Source organism: Camponotus floridanus, unplaced genomic scaffold, assembly GCF_003227725.1.
Source record: "Camponotus floridanus strain SB8 unplaced genomic scaffold, Cflo_v7.5 scaffold272, whole genome shotgun sequence".
Lineage (NCBI taxonomy): Eukaryota > Metazoa > Arthropoda > Insecta > Hymenoptera > Formicidae > Camponotus > Camponotus floridanus.
In genome coordinates, this window is record NW_020229406.1 from 142,969 (window position 1) to 164,852 (window position 21,884).

Consider the following 21,884-nt stretch of genomic DNA (forward strand, 5'->3'; position numbering starts at 1 on the left):
AATTCCTTAACCCGCGATCGATAAAAAATAACACTCTGACGCGATAAAATTATTTTAGTCATTCAATTTTCGAAATAAAAAAAATTGTAATTAATTCCATTTACTATATTTTCTATTAAATGATAATTTATTTATTACAATTTTATTTATTCATTTTATATAAATTCATAGTAATGCTACTTATAAATAAAATGTATAATAAAATAAGTGTATCTCTTAATATTTCATTTCGTAGTTCAAATCATTTTTATTTTAAAAAGAAGGAAGCAAAGACGTAGAACTTTGAGAAAGTTCTTTGTGTGTGGTTTCAAAGGTTTATAAACTTTTAGGATATATATTACCAAGTTTTTCTTAAGGCTTTTAAATTTTTCAAGTGTCGTCGAGTGTTTGATACTTCTGATTTAAAATATATATTTAACGATCCGCTAGACGCTATCTTTCTTCCACAAAAAATATTGATGTCATTTTTCTCTTTAAATTACCTAACCGATCTTTTCTCGAGAAAAATATTTTTAACTATTACAGCAAAATTCTAATAAATATACCAATATAAAACACAAACATACAATAAAATATATTCTCCAGTATATTCCTGTTTTTTTCTCGATAAATTTCAATTTTCGCATTTGTTTATTTTATACGTACATTTTCCCCTTCCTACAATATATATTTAAATATAAAATATCTTTAATGTTGTATTAAAATATGATTTTGAAATTTTCCATAAAAAAAGACTGAAATACAAATGTCATAAAAGACAATTATTTCACTAAAACACTTTAAAAATTTCTTTTTCTTAAATACCTTTCTCATGTACTTTAAATTTTTGCTCAGGAAAGGATAATATTAGGATAATATTGAAATAGCTATTTTATCAAAAAGACGAAATGTTGAAAAGAAAACAAAAAGAGACAATCAATTATATTATAGGTCGCGCATTTATTAAGATATAAAATCGCGACAACAATAATCAATTTAATCCTCTTCCTCTTCAGGTGCGGCGCCACCGCTTCCCTTTCTTAGATTCTTCCTCTTGACGCGGCCAGGCCTGCCGCCGCCGAATGGCGATTTGAGTGAGAAGTCGATGTGCTTCTGCGAGTCTAGTCGCACGATAAACGATGGGATATTCACCACCTGTTTACGCACTCTACAACAAAAAACTCTTTATTAATTACTCAATTCTCCCATGTTCGTATTTAAAGGTACAGATTGCTAATTCTTCTATTATAAAGATAAAGACGCTACCGAAACTTTTTCTCTTTTTCTCGACAAGGATGAAGGAGGATCTCGATAGGAAGTCAACAGACGTTAAATGCCGTAAAACGGCACTTAAGTGGCCTGCGTGAATCAAATTTTGTTATATTAACAATTTGAGAATTCTGGGCTTGTAGATAGTCAACCATAACCGATCGACCAGATGCCATCGATAAACACTTCGATAAACAGTTAAGCAGCAGAATTCGTTCACCATCTTGCCTCACGACATATATGCAGAATGTAGAACCTTCGAATACCGAAATTTTTACCAATTTTATCGAGATGAACGAGTTGTTGATATTCCGAATTATAAAATATTCAAATAATTTTATATTTCCATAGATGTATATTAAAAAACTATACAGCATAGCTTTTAGACTATAAAAACTTCAAGTTTCAAGTTTGAATAAAATAAATATCTTTTATGACATTTGTATTTCATTTCCCTCTTTTATTGATAACTCATTTAAAATTACTTATTTATTTTAACAACATTAAGATATAATTGTCGCCTAGATTGAAACCGAAAAAGGTATCGACTCTTCATCGGTGATTAAGCCAGGCTTTTGATTTTGCCTCAAAGATTAGAAATGCGCCAATTAAGAATTCAGCCATTTCTTGCCCATTTTTTAAGGCGAATCTCTATAGTGTCTAAATTATAAAAAGTCTACATCACTTATAATCAAAATAAAAAAAACTTACACAATCACAATTTGTATAAAATTTCTATCGTGTCTTAAATCTCTCCTTTCCTTAAGAATTAAAATATCCCTTTCTCAATAATATAAAAGTGTTATATAAAAGTATTATTTTCTTCTAACAATGTAAAGATATACATATTGCACATTATTATTACCAATAACTTACCGAATATGCCGCTGGCGAATAAGCACACGAGCATGATGAATAGATTTGGCCAGACCTAGCTTGAATACTTGAGTCTGCAAACGTCGCTCCAGAAAATCTTCAATCTTCAAGCCCAATACATAATCAAGCTTCATGTGAGCTTCATTCAATACACCAATTCTTACCAAACGACGAAGCAGAGCGTTTCCTGTAAAAATACATATTCTCACATTGGAGAAACTCACAGAGATTCTCTCGGACAAATCTTCATTATTTCTAAAGAAATTTTTCAGTCCACGCTTTAATCTATCAGAGATATTCAGACAAGAGGTGTCAAAAGCATAATCATCATGTACTCTACATTTTGTGTTAAATAAACTTACAACTGATTAATAAGTAACAATTAAAAAGATCCTAGACTATAAATGTATGATGATCGATATATGACTAACCTTCGAAAAGACGTTTTGGATCTTTTTCCTCTAGCGTAAGCAACTCACGAGCAGCTTTCCGGATTTTAGCCAGAGTGTATTTTACCCTCCATACTTCGCGTTTGTTACGAAGACCGTATTCTCCGATAATGCGTAATTCTTGGTCGAGACGAGCTTTCTCGTATGGCCTCCTGGGAGTGACATAGGTCTTGGAGAAGACCGACGGAATTCTTCCGTTAACCATGCTGAGATGTTATCTAGAGGCAAATTTATTCAAAATTTTATAGAAATAAAAAAAACGAATAAGTTTCAAATATCGTAACGCTGCAAATTGAAAATAGCACGCATATCCGCTGCGTTCACGTGGCTCGATAAAGAACACGTGCAAAGCATGATAAAAGAATGCATCTTCAATTTCAAGGAAATATATATATATATATATTACAAATTTTAGATTAATTATCCAGCGATTAAAATATTTGAACAGTTACAAGTATAATCGGACGAATTCTATTTCCGAATAGACGTTATAGACTCTACCTCTTGTTGCAAGAAGAACTACAACTCACCATTGAGAAGAACACGACAAAAATGGCCGAGCATGTCCCAGCAATCTCGGGAAGAAGAATCGTGGAGGTCTCTGACGCATGCGCAGTAACGTAACATAAAGATACATTTTCATAGTATGCCCGATACTCATTGGCCGCATTCATTGGTTCACTCGACAGTTGGGCAACGTAATTCGCTGATTGGCCGGATCTGAAAATAGAAACCAATCACGTTCGAGTGCTACTTAACGATTAAGGCTGCGATCGGGAAGACACTATGGATGCTTTGAAGCGATTGATTGGGCCAATCGGGACAAAAGAAGTAAAGATTTCTTTAACCCTGATTGGTCAATCAAACGCTTCGATGCATTCGGAGCCTCTCCCCGACCGTAGCCTGAGTCCGTTGAATGTGGCCATTTTAACATCATAGAGAGCGCTCATTTTTAAATGAAAAAATATTACATATATTACAAATATTAAAAATGAAACAAAAAAAGAATTTGAAAAAATTGAATGTAATAATAAATAACAAATAATATAAATAATATTTTTATTCTAAGAGAATGTTTCTCTTATACTTATCTGTATAATTGCATCTGTTTTTATCATGTAATGTAATAATAAATGTGTAATTTAATAATTTTTTCAAGTATACATATATAGGAATTCAACAAAGACTATATAGAAATATGTCTCATAAGAATGTAATATTTGTTTTCTTTAAATTATTTATTGAAAGATAAAGCGTGGAAAACCATAATCATAATTTATAACCTACGTCCACGACGACCTCCCTTTCTACGAGTCGAATCTGATGGAATAGGAGTAACATCCTCGATACGACCAATTTTCATACTCGAGCGAGCCAAAGCGCGCAGAGCAGATTGTGCACCAGGACCAGGAGTCTTTGTCTTATTACCTCCAGTAGCTCTCAGTTTGATGTGCAGCGCTGTGATGCCTAGCGATTTACATTTTTCCGCAACATCCTACAAAAGAAACAAAGTAATATATTTTACGATAAAAATTTTTAATATCACACTTTGTGTATTTAGATCTCCTTATATGTAATATTCCATGTTTGAAAATGTTTTCTTTTTTTTTTTCTTAAAGAGTGCATGATACATAAGTGCACATGTTCTCTATTATCAAAAAGAATTTATTTTTCCACAAACATGAACGCTCCTTCGATTACAGAGTTCATCTAGGTGCTGCCTGGATGTGGATAACGCAAGATGAGAAATATTTTTATACACGCTATTTCTCGAATTAATTTAAATACCAAAATGAAGTACAACAAACCTGAGCCGCGAGCATAGCTGCATACGGCGAGGCTTCGTCACGATCCGCCTTCACCTTCATGCCACCGGTAACTCTGGCGATTGTTTCCCTGAATCAAAAACACAATATTTCACTTATAAATCGCGAAAGAGAAAGCTGTCTACTAAATACATAATCGGTTATTGTACGGTACTGACCTGCCTGATAAATCGGTAACGTGGACAAACGTATCATTGAAACTCGCGAAAATGTGAGCTACTCCAAAAACTACCTCTCCTTCGCGGAGTTGCGGTCCAAGAGAAACTTGAACCTCTTCCTTTTGTACCTTTCCTCGTTTTGGCGGCATTTCTTAAGAAATTGCGTGAATTCGATTATTAAATGGCAAATCGAGCTTCTATTTTGTTATTGTATTTACTACGAGAAAGAGAGAACATGTGTATAAACATAAATACCAGGTAGATTTTAAGGTTATGTCGTTATTTACAAAAGGGCGCATTCACACCTTGGCAGAAAAGCAAAAGCCAATCACAAGTCGCGCTGGTAAACACAATTTTTACTTTTTGTCCATTTAACGATACACCCTGTTTATTACCAACGCGAGTTCTGATTGGCTCTCTGCTTATTGCCAAAATGTGAATGGGTCTTAAGAGAAAGTAGGAAACGTGTTATATCAGAATAAGATATATATATATATATATATATATATATATATATATATATATATATATATATATATATATATATATAATTCAGATATGACACGTTTTATTAACATGAATATAAATAAAAATTAATTATATTACTATTGAGAGAAATTTTAATTTCCATATTTATGACATATTAAGCATATATTATAACTTCATTTAGCTCTTATTTAAATCTTTATTTATAAATATCTGCTGAAGATATATTTAATATTGAAAGTTTTTTTTATATTATCGAATCCGATCAAATTGTATATTTCCTTGATACTTCTTACATATATATAATTAGATTTTTCGCTATATATGTACATAAGTTTATTGCACTTATTTCAATTTTAGAAAGACATTTTATTAAATTTGAGAAATAGAAATTGCAAGTAGAAACATAAAAATCATTTCAAATCCAACAAACAGACTTATGTTACTCCTTTGTTTCCTTCTCTATTAATCTATAATTAATCTAATATTAATCTCTATTAATCTATAATTTAATTGAGGAATTCTGAAAATAACATTTTATACGATTAAAAGATCTTCGGGCAAATAATAAATTAATTAGCATTCATCCTAAAAACAATGTTTATTCGATCACCATTAGTTCATGGAAACTAGTCTTAGGATAAAATTTAATCATTCTCATTTTTTAATCTTTGGCAATATTACACAATTACTTAAATAAAACTTAATAAAATATGAAAAAAAGACAAGTGGGAAAATATTATTACATAAGTATTAATACAAGTTTTAATTATGTAGTAACATTAACGCTCATTATTGTAACTTATCTATGACGAAATAACGTAATAAATAATTAATTAATTATCATTATAACTATAATATATATTGTATGTTAATAATAAATTATTGTATTAGACTATTGTAATACTACCAAAAAATTATTCTTTTCTTTAATATAGCATAACTGGCAATACACTTAATGCAATATTCTGTAAATATAAAATAACAAGATAAATTATATATGCGTCTCGAGGCTCTTAGGCTGACAAAAAATGCGTTAATCTATAAATAGCATCACTTATCTTCATCAAAATCAATCATTGGTTTCTTCAATTTGTGCATGTTTGTTAATATCTGACAAAAAAAGTAATTGTATTAATTCTAGTTGCTTATAATAGTAACTTCTAATTTTATCATGATTACATTATAATTATGTTCCAGTAAAATCCAGTAATCTTCAATTTAATTCTATTTTCTCATTGCAATCATATTGAATTGTAATGAACAATGTGAGAAATTTTTCTTTTCGTAAAATACATTGAGATTAACGTTATTTTTTCGCATGCTCATACAGATTAATATGCGTTCGATAATACGGGATTAATAAGATATATCGAAAAATCTTTTTCTCATTACTCTATATTAACAAATAAACGTATTAATTCAATCTGCATCTCATACACATTTCCAATCAATGATACAATAACTAATCAAGATTTATAGATAGAAATTAATTTCCACAAATCAAAAATATAATTATCGGTATATTTTGCCGATTGATAATGCTAAATGTGATATAGAAAAAATCTGATTCATTTCAATATATTTTTCCAAAAAAAACATTCATATAATTTCGGGTATAATTCAATAACTGCAATAACAAAATTTATATTCAACTTATATTAAGGTATTTTAATAAGCAAGTTTAACCAAAGGAATATATAAATGTTTATAAAATTGTTTTTAATATGAAATTAGCAAAGAATTTTATTTATTAAAATCGAAATTCTATTAATTGATTTGAATTAAATGATTTGAAATCTGTTAAATCAAAGATTTATTTAGAACTTACCATCCATTGCTTCATGTTTAAGGAAATTACATTTTGAATGCCTGTTCTAGTATCGTTTCTTTGCAAATTTTTTTCTTTATGACATGGTTGTACAACAAGGTTTCCATTAGTATCTGTAAGAAGATCATTAACAGATTTTAGAAATAAAAAGAAAAAAATAAATCTTATTTTGACTTATTCTAATAAATTCCTTAATAATACAAAGAAGAAAATACCTTTTCTCAGTGTCACAATTCCATCTTTCACGAGAAATGATATGTACAACATATTTCTGACAGTCCTTCCAAAATCTCGTGGATGTAGAATTAATTTGAAAAAATCAAGCGGTTTTTGTGTTTCTCTATAATAAGTTACAATTAATTTTCTAATCTTCCTCACAGTTCGTTCCACACTGTCTTCATCCTTGATATTTGCAGCTTGCACCACTTTCTCAGGTACTATCATTGCAGCTTGCTGTGCTACTCTTTGTTCAGGCTTTTTCCTAACTAAAACTTTCTTCTCTAAAGGCTCTAATGTACCTGAAATAAAAATGAAAATAGATTTGACTGGATTCTTGAGTGAAATAGATTTAAAAAAATGCAATAACATATTTTTTAAATAAAAAGATATAAATAAATATTTATATTTGTGCACACACACAGAATTAGTCTAGTAAAGAAAAAAAAATATCTTTCTTGATAAAAAAAGAGAAAAAGAACAAAATAAAATCCAACTTCTTTTTTATCTTTCTTTCTTTCTTTCAAATAATGCACCTGCAAAATTTAATTGACATCATTTGTATTTTTCTTTAAATAGAATTTTTTAGAAATAAATTTTTTTCATTATTCTACATATAAAAATTCACAATAAAATCATAAAATAATTTATACATGGTAAAATAAATTTAAAAGTATATTTATAACTATTAAATTTTTTTCATTCTAATTTCACACTTCTACATGTAAAATAATGAGAATCAATGAGAAAAAATGTATATCATTTGTAAAATTTGCAATTGCACATTACAAATACATTGTTGGATCAACAGAAAAAATAACATTATTATTGCCTTTTTTATTCCTTACTCCTCTATTAATTTTTTTTTAATCGTCAAGAATATTTGCTATTTAAATAATTACAATCTTGCTATTCCTAATACAAATAATTATAAACAAACCTAAGAGTGTATTGCAATTAGGCACTCTTTTAAACAATGTTGTTACTTGTGGCTCTAATAGCGACCAATCTGGTGGTAATTCTGAATTGTCTGACATTCCTTGTACATATTTCACCTAAATAAAATAATGCAATACTGGATATAAAATAATAAAATATATACAATTATTATATATTGTTGAGAGATTATGTAATTACATGTACACAAGTACAAGTGTTGATCAATTCACAACCACTAAGTAAATGGCGATATTTCTTATTAAAAGATAAGTTGATAACTCTTCTAAATTATGTGTGTACATGTGTAAGAAATATCATTAAATACTTAATGAAATGCAAAATAATTAACACTCTGTAAATAGATATCACTTGGTTAATTTTAATAAAACATTGCGAATAATTATAAATATATAATTGCACTTTTCAGCAAATATACCAATTTTTGTGCAAAGTCAATGCAATCATAGTCGTTCATTTTTTTTGTCAGAGAGATGGTACAAGTTTTCAAGACTTTGGAAGATGATATCATCATTTGTGAATCCATAAGTACTTCCTGCTGATTAACAGCTAAAAATATGAGTAAAATATATGTTATTTTCACAAAATTATAAAATTCTTTATGAAATGTAATATAATATTATTTCTTCCCAAAATGTAAAAAGTAGATAAGATATAATGTATATCATATATATAATATGCATTATACACACAGAATATATAATACTATATACAGACACATAAAAATTTTTATATTTTATAATTTATATACCTTTCTCTTGTATATTTGTCTCATTAGCAACAATGTCAGCTTCATTTATAACTTCATTTAGCTTATTTACGGTAGATTTATTGATTACATTCTCTGTAAATTATTTATTAATTGGCTTTGTGTTAAATATAAAACATGAAAGATGTGAAATAATAATTTGATAATAGATGTGAAATAAATATTTACGTAAAACTAATGTTCGCTGTAATGCAAGTTTCAAACAATCTTTACGTTCCCTGGGTGAACGTCTCATGTTGCAAATATATAATAATATTTCACTGTTTGAAATTTCTTCAGAGATGTGTAAAAGCACAGTGCTTTCTATAAAAAAAAAAAAGAGTAATATATAACAAGATTATTAAAATTTGTTTTCCTTATTATTATAATTTATATGTCACATCTTATAAAATTTCAAATAATTGAAACAATGTTTTACATTATTTTTGACATGTGTATATAAACATTCAATATTAACAATTTAACTACACACATACATATATGTGTATATACCACACAAATTTCCTGAACAAGTAAACAAATTATAAGTATTAAATAATGATTTTACGATGTATATATATTCATATAAATTTTTCCTTTTCGAATAAAATATATAAAAAGTGCAAATAATAAATATCAAACATTATAATAATACCTTAAAAAATATTTGTTCTCTTGCTTGAAAATAAATTTAAAACACGCACAAACAAATCTAATCTTCTCTTTGGTCTTAAATTAAAGGTGGAATTTCATTGACGCTAAAAAGTAGCGTCAATGAAATTCCACCTTAAAGGTGCAATTTCATTGGCGCTAAAAAGTAGCGTCAACAATTGGTTGAACAAAGAAGCATCTACTTACTTCTTTGTTCAACCAATGGTTGACGCTACTTTTTAGCGTCAATGAAATTGCACCTTAAATTCATATTTTTATGTTTATAGAGGACGCACCGTTCTTTCAGAGATAACTTAAAGCCGGATACTTTGTTAATCTAGTGACTTTAAGATCGCCTAAAAGCAGACTATGGCAGGTTTTCATAGTCCGGTCTCAGGGTGCGTTTTCACTTGACGCTAAAAAGTAGCGTCAACCATTGGTTGAACAAAGAAGCAACTACTTACTTCTTTGTTCAACCAATGGTTGACGCTACTTTTTAGCGTCAAGTGAAAACGCACCCTTACATTTAAGATCATCTTAAGAACTCATTCAACCAATCAAATAGCTACAATGCAATCATTGATTGGTAGAATGAGAACTTAAGATGATCTTAAATGTAAGACCGGACTATGAATACCGGCCTATGACAAAAAAGAGAAGACTATGAAGAAAACTATGAAAAACTTTGTTTGTTTTATAGATTTTAAAAATGGCTTGTCATATACTACATATTTGTAGAGTTGTAAATAATTTGATAAAAATGTTCAATCTGTAAACAATGGTAACGCAAATGAAATATATCATTGTCTCTAAATCATTATATGTAATTAACATATATTTATTTAAAATTAATTTATTAATTTAATTCTAATAAAATTATGAAATTTTTTTCAGGTATATATTATTGTTTAATAATGTTTAATTTATTGCTTGTCAGTCATTCACATTTATTAAAAATAGTCTTTATTAAATAATGTGAGAAACTCTATGTTCTTTGCGAACAGTAAGTAGAACTTTTCTGGATATAGCATTTTGATAATAATTTATATTTACAGTAGAAAATAGTTTGTATTTCACTGTGCTTTTGTTCTATAGGACCTGAAGATGAATTATGAAAGGATGTGACAAGTATCAGTAATGCAGGAAGACGCAGAAGTACAGCAAGAAGAGTAGTGAAAAGAGAGACCTAAATAAGGAGCAAATTATTTGCATGGGAAAAATTCCAATACAATTTCCTAGTCTGAACACTTCTGTAATTAGAGGAAAAGAATTAATTCAACAGCTGAAACTGCTTGTAAATCTTGAAAGAAAGCAAAAACTTATGGAATTACCACAAAGTCAGACCAGACCAATGCAAATAAAATTATCGCCATTGGAATGTGGTTGGAGGAGTGTTACAATGGATGGCAGAAGCATTGAATCGGATCTTATTGGAAAAGGTTAATATTTATGCTATTATTGGATTATAATGGTTAAATCACACACATACAAAAATCATGTGATATGATGTCTATTTTCAATTTTTTTTTTATGTTTCAGTTCTAAATATTAGAATCTTATATAATTAATATCTTTGTTTTCTGTAGATACATTTGAAAGTTTTGAAACCTGGATTTTGGAAAACAAAATGATAACTTGTATGACCCGTAATTTAGCACGTAAGACTAGAATCAATTCATTTATAGTAACTGGGAATGGAAATGAATTGGCTGGATTTGCATTATTAAAAGCCAAAGCATCCCTAAACGATTAAAAATAGGGCTGGTCAAAGATTAATGTATATTCCTACATATAAGGAATACACTGGTAAGAAAATAATTGTCAATACTATATAATATAAAATTTATTTCTCCTCTTTTAATATCACTTTGTATTTTTCAGTGTTACATGATTTCTTTACACAGTTTGAGAATATAAAAATATTTGTAAAGAAAATTCATGAAGGATAATGGGCTTGTCATCATGCGATAAAAGCGTGTTGCGAGATAATTGGCATAAAGGATATGTATGCCAAAGTACAAGGAGGAATGTAAAAGCATTCTTTATTGGTTTATTGCAACAGTATGTATATAAAGTATTTAAAGGCATACACTTTTTATTTAATTTATATTAGAAAGAAACATTTTTTATTTATAAAAATATATATACATATATATATATATATATATATATATATATATATATATATGTTAGACACAAAGCTAAAAAAAAACGTGGATTGTGTCGATTAATTAATTAATTGTTTTATTTAATTATCAATTTATATACGTATATTATTAACAATAATTTTTTGTTTACTTAAACTGTATAAGGTTGTGCATAAGAAACAATCTTTTTTATTTAGTATTTCAAGCATATTTTCATAGAACTTTAATTTAATTATTATATTATTAAAAATATTGAACAAAATAAAGAATTAAAGCTGGCTTTCTCTGCAGTCTCATGGCAGATTATATCAGAAATCATACTTTAATTATTGCAATATATCATGAAACAAATCAATCTCAAAATAATGGAAATATTTGCAGAAATATCAAATATGTAATGTAAATATTTTAATTTTTTTGTATGCGATCTATTTTTTATTCTATCGATGTTTTCATAGTGATGCACCTTGAGCACTTTGCTTCATATGTTTGCAATAAAAATATATTAAAGCAAATTATTTTGCAAATTTATTATTCTAATTTTTATTTAGAAAGACTAAGATTAAAAAAGACGTATGCATTTTTTTCAGATAATTCTATTGGAAAAAACGCATCAGACAAAACTTTCCTGTACATTTTAAATGTGCCAAAAGATTTGCTCTTTATTCCACTTACTGCAATAATGTACACTAAAAATGACAGCTCTATATTAAAAATGATAAATCTATGTTTAGTAGTTGGAAAGAAAGAGAGGAGAAATGAAAAGTGTATCTAGAGAATTTAAAAGAATAAAAATCTAAAAATAATAATACATAAAGATTAATATTATGTATTTTTTTCATGAGGAATGTGGGGCGCACATTTATGCATTTATTTATTTAGATGAGATTTACTTTAGAGCACATTCAGTATTCAACTTTAATTTTATTTTCTCTTTCTTACGATATATAAGTATAACATAATTACTTGCAAATGCTATCATTTTTGTGTGCTTACAGTGATACAGAAGCAACATTACAAGTACTATATTTACAGATAACATCTGTATAATAAAAAAAAGTACCAAAGTCTAATGGTGAAAAAAGGGTAAATATTTTAGACCAGTATAAGTATCAACCAATTATTCCATTGCTCTGTTTCATTAGAGTTGCAATTTTCTTTTATAATATCATAAATATTATAAATAAGAAAAAGATTTCTATACGTTTCAAATAAATTTATATATTTTATGTATGTAATACTGCGCACACATATTAAAAGGTGATAATATCGCAGTTATAATAAGATACAATCCTGACAATGCAGTGATTTTTGGATCCTTCTTAAAATAATTTAATTTGATTTATTTTTGAGAAATGCGCACAATACTTGAGAACAAATTATTTTTGTGCCACGTATTACTTGTGTAAAATTCCACACACAGTATCATATTGTCTGCGATATATGAAAAGCTTCATCGATGAAATATGATTGAGAATATGATGATAAGAAAAGTAATATAGTACTTGTAATGAATAACCTTAATGTGGAATACATAAATATTTTATATTTTAATTTCATAATCAAGATGAGATAAGACACTCATGATTACTTTAAAAATGTGTCCACAAATATCATGTAACTTCAACAGCTGCACATTCGTCAAATTAATCCTATTACGTTAAATGAATCACAGCAGCTTATTTTAATCTAACCTAACCAATTATATTATATGCTTCTCATTAAAATGTGTAAAACTGTACGTCGCACATTTAATACGATTAATATACTACGTAATAAAATGTAATACACTATTGAAATAATTAAATATTATTTTTGAAAGTATGATAAAATCCAGGGAGCATACGCTTATGTTTACATTCGACATCGAAAGCACTGAGAGGTTAGGTTAGGTTAGGTTAGATCGAAAAAATTTATCGTTTAACAGTTGGCAGCCCTACGAGATAGACTGTGCAGCACTGCGCGTATATAAAATAAATTTGAAATCGCTTCTAGCTAACCATCTTCACGCGATCGACTTTATTTGAATTGCACCGAATCGAATTATGATGCGGCGCCGATTTGTCCGAATGTAATTCGGGACATCGCGATGCTGTATAAGCGTCGAATGAGCACAAATTATCACGCAAATATGATAAATCAAATCTACTCACCGGCTGTTCCACAGGCCGCTCCTCCTTGGGACAGTTCGCACGTCTCGACATCCTATTCCGATCTTGATGCACACAAATCCATACGATATCATCCACGCGAACGCGCGACACTTTATTCGGCACTCCCGATATTCGATCGCATCCGATAATCATCATCAAGGGCGCGAATAACGCGACGCAACTTCGCTCCATTTTCGCAATGACGCCATCACTGAATATCGTCAAAAATCGCTGTCGCGCGTTTCCATCGACACACTATAAAAGTCGCGCGATCATCCTTCGACACTCTCGACTCTCGTTCACTCGCGATATTCGTTTAAAAACGGTTAAAAGACGCGAAAAATGCGGACGTACGACGATCCGTGTAACTGCGTATGACTCCGATTCACGCGCCAACATGGCGGCCGTATGACGCGTTTGACGTAGCAGTGACGTCGCAGTGACGTCGCAGTCACGCGCCAACATGGCGGCCGAACCAGTGCGCATTCGTTTCTGCGAATGGCCATTCCTGCGCGCAACTTTGATTTCTGAATATTGTCTACGGCTTTAATTAATAGCACATAATGATAAATATATAAAGATGGAATCAATTAATCATATTGGTCATATATGTAGACTTGCCTGAAGAAATAGAAAAAAAATTGAGATATATTTTTAATTTCTTTTTCTTTTAGTAAAGGATGGAAATGTCTATTCATAGGCTTGTTCTTTTTTTCCTCTTTCGCGCAATTTCGATTCAATATATAACGTAGAAAATTCATAGTATATTATGCTAATGATATGAATTACGAATGATTCGATTGTTTTATCGCGCTTTTCCAAAGTCAAATCTTATAATATTTAGTTTTGCATTTTAAAAAACTGAGAGCGATTCATATACAGAGTTTGAAGAGATATCCAATGAGATACGACAAATTATACTTGCGTTGATTGGTATTCATCAATACCGAACTGTTAATCGCGAATACGTACAATACTTTCACACATTTTTTTCGCAAAGAACGATATACGAAATGTAATATTTCGCGCCTCGCGTTTCACTCATGCAGCCATCTTTCTTTGCTGTTTAGTATCGCCATCTGCATTCGCGTTATACGCCAGAATTACGTAGTCCAGATACTTCGACTGCCGGTAAAGTAATCATTTTGTGCATGTCGGTAAATTGTTAGAATCGCGTCGCGCAAGCATGATTTTTTTATTTGTAACATAACAAAATATGTAATTAAAAGTTCATATAAAACACGTGTTTTTAATCAAATTACATATACTTATTCTGTTACTCTAATACTTGTACGTTAACAGATTTAAGTTACACACATTGCATAAAGCTTCCAGAGAAAAATATCCAGAGGCACAAATATTTTATTATTTAAACGAAAATCATGCGAAGATGAAACAATAGATTAAAGAAGCCGTATAATCATTGTACTTTTATGTATAAACGTTTCACAAAATAAAATCTTTATAAATGAAGTGTTACATTAAAAATATTAGTATAAAATTAATTATCCATGTGAGATTTAAAATTTCTTGTCCTTTTTTTTCTTTAGAATTTTTTTATTTTTTTTTTCTAAAGATTCTTTAAGCGAGAACTGCTTCTTTCACAAGACTATTGAACAATTTGAATATTTGATATTTTTTTAGTAGTTTAAATTTCGTGAAAAAATTCGAGAGAAAATTAGATTTTACCGTATTACTGCACATATCGATTAAATGCTATATCAAATATGTAGTGTAAATATTTTAATTTTTTTGTATACGATCTATTTTTTATTCTATCGATGTTTTCATAGTAATGCACCTTGAGCACTTTGCTTCATATGTTTGCACTAAAAATATATTAAAGCAAATTATTTTGCACATTTATTATTCTAATTTTTATATAGAAAGACTAAGATTAAAAAATACGTATGAATTTTTTCAGATATTTCTGTTGAAAAAAACGCATCAGATAAAACTGACTTTCCTGTACATTTTAAATGTGCCAAAAGATTTGCTCTTTATTCCATTTACTGCAATAATGTACACTAAAAATGACAGCTCTATATTAAAAATGATAGATCTATGTTTAGTAGTTGGAAAGAGAGGAGAAATGAAAAGTGCATCTAGAGAATTTAAAAGAATAAAAATTTAAAAATAATACATAAAGATTAATATTATGTATTTTTTTCATGAGGAATGTGGGGCGCACATTTATGCATTTATTTATTTAGATGAGGTTTACTTTAGAGCACATTCAGTATTCAACTTTAATTTTATTTTCTCTTTCTTATGATATATAAGTATAACATAATTACTTGCAAATGCTATCATTTTTGTGTGCTTACAGTGATACAGAAACAACATTACGAGTACTATATTTACAGATAACATCTGTATAATAAAAAAAGCACCAGTCTAATGGTGAAAAAAGGGTAAATATTTTAGACCAGCATAAGTATCAACCAATTCTTTCACCGCTCTGTTTCATTAGAGTTGCAATTTTCTTTTATAATATCATAAATATTATAAATAAGATAGAGATTTCCATACGTTTCAAATAAATTTATATATTTTATGTATGTAATACTGCGCACACATATTAAAAGGTGATAATATCGCAGTTATAGTAAGATACAATCCTGGCAATGTAGCGATTTTTGGATTCTGAAAATAATTTAATTTGATTTATTTTTGAGAAATGCGCACAATACTTTAGAACAAATTATTTTTGTGCCATGTATTACCTGTGTAAAATTCCACAAACAGTATCATATTGTCTGCGATATATGAAAAGCTTCATCGATGAAATAAATGGTTGAATATGATTGAGATATAAGAAAAGTACTTGTAATGTAGTAATATAGTACTTGTAATGAATAACGTTATTGTGGAATACATAAATATTTTATATTTTAATTTTATGTAATCGAGATGAAATAAGACACTCTTGATTACTTAAAAAATGTGTCCACAAATATCATGTAACTTCAACAGCTGCACGTTCGTCAAATTAATCTTATTACGTTAAATGAATCACAGCAGCTTTTTTTAATTTAATCTAACCTAACCAATTATATTATATGCTCCTCATTAAAATGTGTAAAACTGTACGTCGCACATTTAAAACGATTAATATACTACGTAATAAAATGTAATACGTTAATGAAATAATTAAATATTATTTTTGAAAGCATACATCATCATACAATTCAGGCAGCATACGCTTGTATTTACATTCGATATGCAGACACTGAGAGATTAGGTTAGGTTAGGTTAGGTTAAGTTAGGTTAGATCAAACAAATTTATCGTTTAACTGTTGGCAGCCCTACGAGATAGGCTGTGCAGCACTGCGCGCGCGTATACAAAATAAATTTGAAATCGCTTCTAGCATAACCGTCTTCACGCGACCGACTTTATTTGAATTGCACGGCATCGCATCGAATTATGATGCTGCGCCGATTTGTTCGAACGTAATTCGGAACATCGCGATGCCGTATAAGCGTCGAATGAGCACGAATTATCACGCAAATATGATAAATCAAATCTACTCACCGTTCACCGGCTGTTTTACAGGCCGCTCCACTCGCTCGCCTCGAGACGTCCCATTCCGATCTTGATGCACACGATATCATCAACGCGAACGCGCGACACTTTATTCGGCACTTCCGATATTCGCTCGCATCCGGTAATCACCATCAAGGGCGCAAATAATGCGACGCGACTTCGCTCCATCTTCGCGATCGCGCTATCACTGAATTGTCGAAAACGGCTGTCGCGCACTTTCACTGACATATTATGAAAGTCGCGCGATCATCCTTGGACACTTTGGACGCTCTTTCACTCGCGATATTCGTTTAAAAACGGTTAAAAGACGCGAAAAATGCGGACGTTCGACGATCCGTGTAACTGCGTATGACTCCGAGTCACGCGCCAACATGGCGGCCGTATGACGCGTTTGACGTAGCAGTGACGTTGCAGTGACGTCGCAGGCACGCGCCAACATGGCGGCCGAACCAGTGCGCACTGGTTCGGCCGCCATGTTGGCGCGTGCCTGCGACGTCACTGCAACGTCACTGCTACGTCAAACGCGTCATACGGCCGCCATGTTGGCGCGTGAATCGGAGTCATACGCAGTTACACGGATCGTCGTACGTCCGCATTTTTCGCGTCTTTTAACCGTTTTTAAACGAATATCGCGAGTGAACGAGCGTCGAGAGTGTCGAAGGATGATCGCGCGACTTTTATAGTGTGTCGATGGAAACGCGCGACAGCGATTTTTGACGATATTCAGTGATGGCGTCATCGCGAAGATGGAGCGAAGTTGCGTCGCGTTATTCGCGCTCTTGATGATGATTATCAGATGCGAGCGAGTATCGGGAGTGCCGAATAAAGTGTCGCGCGTTCGCGTTGATGATATCGTGTGAGTTTGTGCGCATAAAGATCGGAATTGGATGTCCCGAGGCGAGCGAGTGGAGCGGCCTGTGGAATAGCCGGTAAACGGTGAGTAGATTTGATTTATCACATTTGCGTGACAATTCGTGCTCATTCGACGCTTATACAGCATTGCGATGTCCCGAATTACGTTCGAACAAATCGGCACCGCATCATAATTCGATGCGATGCCGTGCAATTCAAATAAAGTCGATCGCGTGAAGATGGTTAGCTAGAAGCGATTTCAAATTTATTTTATATACGCGCAGTGCTGCACAGTCTATCTCGTAGGGCTGCCAACTGTTAAACGATAAATTTTTTCGATCTAACATTACCTAACCTAACCTCTCAATGTCTTTGGACGTCGAATATAAACACAAGCATATGCTGCCTGGATTTTATCATGCTTTCAAAAATAATATTTAATTATTTCATTAGTGTATTACATTTTATTACGTAGTATATTAATCGTATTAAATGTGCGACGTACAGTTTTACACATTTTAATGAGAAGCATATAATATAATTGGTTAGGTTAGATTAAATTAAAACAAGCTGCTGTGATTTAACGTAATAGGATTAATTTGACGAATGTGCAGCTATTGAAGTTACATGATATTTGTGGACACATTTTTAAAATAATCATGAGTGTCTTATCTCATCTTGATTATACGAAATTAAAATATAAAATATTTATGTATTCCACATTAAGGTTATTCATTACAAGTACTATATTACTTTTCTTATCATCATATTCTCAATGATATTTCATCGATGAAGCTTTTCATATATCGCAGACAATATGATACTGTGTGTGGAATTTTACACAAGTAATACGTGGCACAAAAATAATTTGTTCTCAAGTATTGTGCGCATTTCTCAAAAATAAATCAAATTAAATTATTTTAAGAAGGATCCAAAAATCACTGCATTGTCAGGATTGTATCTTATTATAACTGCGATATTATCACCTTTTAATATGTGTGCGCAGTATTACATACATAAAATATATAAATTTATTTGAAACGTATAGAAATCTTTTTCTTATTTATAATATTTATGATATTATAAAAGAAAATTGCAACTCTAATGAAACAGAGCAATGGAATAATTGGTTGATACTTATACTGGTCTAAAATATTTACCCTTTTTTCACCATTAGACTTTGGTACTTTTTTTATTATACAGATGTTATCTGTAAATATAGTACTTGTAATGTTGCTTCTGTATCACTGTAAGCACACAAAAATGATAGCATTTGCAAGTAATTATGTTATACTTATATATCGTAAGAAAGAGAAAATAAAATTAAAGTTGAATACTGAATGTGCTCTAAAGTAAATCTCATCTAAATAAATAAATGCATAAATGTGCGCCCCACATTCCTCATGAAAAAAATACATAATATTAATCTTTATGTATTATTATTTTTAGATTTTTATTCTTTTAAATTCTCTAGATACACTTTTCATTTCTCCTCTCTTTCTTTCCAACTACTAAACATAGATTTATCATTTTTAATATAGAGCTGTCATTTTTAGTGTACATTATTGCAGTAAGTGGAATAAAGAGCAAATCTTTTGGCACATTTAAAATGTACAGGAAAGTTTTGTCTGATGCGTTTTTTCCAATAGAATTATCTGAAAAAAATGCATACGTCTTTTTTAATCTTAGTCTTTCTAAATAAAAATTAGAATAATAAATTTGCAAAATAATTTGCTTTAATATATTTTTATTGCAAACATATGAAGCAAAGTGCTCAAGGTGCATCACTATGAAAACATCGATAGAATAAAAAATAGATCGCATACAAAAAAATTAAAATATTTACATTACATATTTGATATTTCTGCAAATATTTCCATTATTTTGAGATTGATTTGTTTCATGATATATTGCAATAATTAAAGTATGATTTCTGATATAATCTGCCATGAGACTGCAGAGAAAGCCAGCTTTAATTCTTTATTTTGTTCAATATTTTTAATAATATAATAATTAAATTAAAGTTCTATGAAAATATGCTTGAAATACTAAATAAAAAAGATTGTTTCTTATGCACAACCTTATACAGTTTAAGTAAACAAAAAATTATTGTTAATAATATACGTATATAAATTGATAATTAAATAAAACAATTAATTAATTAATCGACACAATCCACGTTTTTTTTAGCTTTGTGTCTAACATATATATATATATATATATATATATATATATATATATGTATATATATTTTTATAAATAAAAAATGTTTCTTTCTAATATAAATTAAATAAAAAGTGTATGCCTTTAAATACTTTATATACATACTGTTGCAATAAACCAATAAAGAATGCTTTTACATTCCTCCTTGTACTTTGGCATACATATCCTTTATGCCAATTATCTCGCAACACGCTTTTATCGCATGATGACAAACAAGCCCATTATCCTTCATGAATTTTCTTTACAAATATTTTTATATTCTCAAACTGTGTAAAGAAATCATGTAACACTGAAAAAATACAAAGTGATATTAAAAGAGGAGAAATAAATTTTATATTTATATAGTATTGACAATTATTTTCTTACCAGTGTATTCCTTATATGTAGGAATATACATTATCTTTGACCAGCCCTATTTTTAATCGTTTAGGGATGCTTTGGCTTTTGATAACGCAAATCCAGCCTTCCATTTCCATTTCCCAGTTACTATAAATGAACTGATTCTAGTCTTACGTGCTAAATTACGGTCATACAAGTTATCATTTTGTTTTCCAAAATCCAGGTTTCAAAACTTTCAAATGTATCTACAGAAAAAAAAGATATTAATTATATAAGATTCTAATATTTAGAACTGAAACATAAAAAAAAATTGAAAATAGACATCGTATCACATGATTTTTGTATGTGTGTGATTTAACCATTATAATCCAATAATAGCATAAATATTAACCTTTTCCAATAAGATCCGATTCAATGCTTCTGCCATCCATTGTAACACTCCTCCAACCACATTCCAATGGCGATAATTTTATTTGCATTGGTCTGGTCTGACTTTGTGGTAATTCATAAGTTTTTGCTTTCTTTCAAGATTTACAAGCAGTTTTGCTGTTGAATTAATTCTTTTCCTCTAAACACAGGAGTGTTTAGACCAGGAAATTGTCGGAATTGTATTTTTCCCATGCCAATAATTTGCTCCTTATTTAGGAGGCTTTCTCTTTTCACTATTCTTCTTGCTGTATCTCTGCGTCTTCCTGCATTACTGATACTTGTCACACCTTTCATAATTCATCTTCAGGTCTATAGAACAAAAGCACAGTGAAATACAAACTATTTTCTACTGTAAATATAAACTATTATCAAAATGCTATATCCATAAAAGTTCTACTTACTTCGCAAAAAATAAGAGTTTCTCACATTATTTAATAAAGTGACTATTTTTAATAAATGAATGACTGACAAGCAATAAATTAAACAATATTAAACAATAAATATACCTGAAAAAAATTTCATAATTTATTGGATTAAATTGATAAATTAATTTTAAATACATTATATGTTAATTACATATAATATTTAGAGACAATGATATATTTCATTTGCGTTACCATGTTTATAGATTGAACATTTTTTATCAAATTATTTACAACTCTAAATATGTAGCATACGACAAGCCATTTTTAAAATCTATAAAACAAACAACAAAGTTGTTCATAGTTTTCACTCTTTTTTGTCTTAG

General features: G+C 29.7%; 3 protein-coding genes and 2 long non-coding RNA genes across 10 annotated transcripts; 1 reads left to right on the forward strand and 4 right to left on the reverse strand.

Annotated features, from left to right (window-relative positions):
- Positions 1-919: 919 nt before the first annotated feature.
- On the reverse strand, positions 920-3,254 carry LOC105250309 (40S ribosomal protein S9). Of its 2 annotated transcripts, none has more exons than XM_011256325.3 (4): positions 3,104-3,254; positions 2,556-2,791; positions 2,125-2,311; positions 920-1,147 (listed from the first exon to the last, which is right to left on the reverse strand). In XM_011256325.3, the coding sequence occupies exons 2-4, from the start codon at positions 2,776-2,778 to the stop codon at positions 976-978; spliced, it is 582 nt and encodes a 193-aa protein (XP_011254627.1). In that variant the 5' UTR covers positions 2,779-2,791; positions 3,104-3,254; the 3' UTR covers positions 920-975. The 2 variants fall into 2 exon arrangements, with proteins under 2 accessions (XP_011254627.1, XP_011254628.1); XM_011256326.3 differs by having other exon boundaries at positions 3,075-3,149.
- Positions 3,255-3,800: 546 nt separating this feature from the next.
- LOC105250308 (40S ribosomal protein S14a) lies at positions 3,801-4,897 on the reverse strand. Of its 2 annotated transcripts, XM_011256324.3 has the most exons (4): positions 4,813-4,897; positions 4,558-4,708; positions 4,382-4,469; positions 3,801-4,068 (listed from the first exon to the last, which is right to left on the reverse strand). In XM_011256324.3, the coding sequence occupies exons 2-4, from the start codon at positions 4,704-4,706 to the stop codon at positions 3,850-3,852; spliced, it is 456 nt and encodes a 151-aa protein (XP_011254626.1). In that variant the 5' UTR covers positions 4,707-4,708; positions 4,813-4,897; the 3' UTR covers positions 3,801-3,849. The 2 variants fall into 2 exon arrangements, with proteins under 2 accessions (XP_011254626.1, XP_011254625.1); XM_011256323.3 differs by lacking the exon at positions 4,813-4,897 and having other exon boundaries at positions 3,802-4,068; positions 4,558-4,806.
- A 1,038-nt stretch (positions 4,898-5,935) lies between these two features.
- LOC105250307 (non-structural maintenance of chromosomes element 4 homolog A) lies at positions 5,936-13,835 on the reverse strand. Of its 2 annotated transcripts, none has more exons than XM_025409624.1 (8): positions 13,747-13,835; positions 8,985-9,119; positions 8,799-8,891; positions 8,466-8,596; positions 8,031-8,145; positions 7,090-7,392; positions 6,875-6,987; positions 5,936-6,156 (listed from the first exon to the last, which is right to left on the reverse strand). In XM_025409624.1, the coding sequence occupies exons 2-8, from the start codon at positions 9,049-9,051 to the stop codon at positions 6,097-6,099; spliced, it is 882 nt and encodes a 293-aa protein (XP_025265409.1). In that variant the 5' UTR covers positions 9,052-9,119; positions 13,747-13,835; the 3' UTR covers positions 5,936-6,096. The 2 variants fall into 2 exon arrangements, with proteins under 2 accessions (XP_025265409.1, XP_011254624.1); XM_011256322.3 differs by lacking the exon at positions 13,747-13,835 and adding an exon at positions 9,451-9,549.
- Positions 10,180-12,357, forward strand: LOC112638249. Of its 3 annotated transcripts, XR_003122923.1 has the most exons (6): positions 10,213-10,227; positions 10,341-10,449; positions 10,542-10,885; positions 11,033-11,252; positions 11,328-11,507; positions 12,184-12,357. It is a non-coding gene; the product is annotated as an uncharacterized LOC112638249 (long non-coding RNA). The 3 variants fall into 3 exon arrangements; XR_003122924.1 differs by lacking the exon at positions 10,341-10,449 and having other exon boundaries at positions 10,180-10,227; XR_003122925.1 differs by lacking the exons at positions 10,213-10,227; positions 10,341-10,449 and adding an exon at positions 10,312-10,340.
- Positions 13,836-19,626: 5,791 nt separating the features above from the next.
- Positions 19,627-20,773, reverse strand: LOC112638248. The gene is made up of 3 exons (XR_003122922.1): positions 20,735-20,773; positions 20,474-20,657; positions 19,627-19,800 (listed from the first exon to the last, which is right to left on the reverse strand). It is a non-coding gene; the product is annotated as an uncharacterized LOC112638248 (long non-coding RNA).
- Positions 20,774-21,884: the final 1,111 nt, after the last annotated feature.

Excerpts from the sequence above, each read along its gene's own strand:
- LOC105250309 (XM_011256325.3), bottom strand. The coding sequence starts at position 2,778 with ATGGTTAACGGAAGAATTCCGTCGGTCTTCTCCAAGACCTATGTCACT. Across the intron at positions 2,312-2,555 it reads TCCAAAACGTCTTTTCGAAG|GAAACGCTCTGCTTCGTCGT; the intron begins GTTAGTCATATA and ends GTATTTTTACAG. Across the intron at positions 1,148-2,124 it reads ATTCGCCAGCGGCATATTCG|AGTGCGTAAACAGGTGGTGA; the intron begins GTAAGTTATTGG and ends TTTTTGTTGTAG.
- LOC105250308 (XM_011256324.3), bottom strand. The coding sequence starts at position 4,706 with ATGCCGCCAAAACGAGGAAAGGTACAAAAGGAAGAGGTTCAAGTTTCT. Across the intron at positions 4,470-4,557 it reads GTTACCGATTTATCAGGCAG|GGAAACAATCGCCAGAGTTA; the intron begins GTCAGTACCGTA and ends TTTTTGATTCAG. Across the intron at positions 4,069-4,381 it reads CAGCTATGCTCGCGGCTCAG|GATGTTGCGGAAAAATGTAA; the intron begins GTTTGTTGTACT and ends TTTCTTTTGTAG.
- LOC105250307 (XM_025409624.1), bottom strand. The coding sequence starts at position 9,051 with ATGAGACGTTCACCCAGGGAACGTAAAGATTGTTTGAAACTTGCATTA. Across the intron at positions 8,892-8,984 it reads ACAGCGAACATTAGTTTTAC|AGAATGTAATCAATAAATCT; the intron begins GTAAATATTTAT and ends AATAATTTACAG. Across the intron at positions 6,988-7,089 it reads AATTGTGACACTGAGAAAAG|ATACTAATGGAAACCTTGTT; the intron begins GTATTTTCTTCT and ends ATCTTCTTACAG.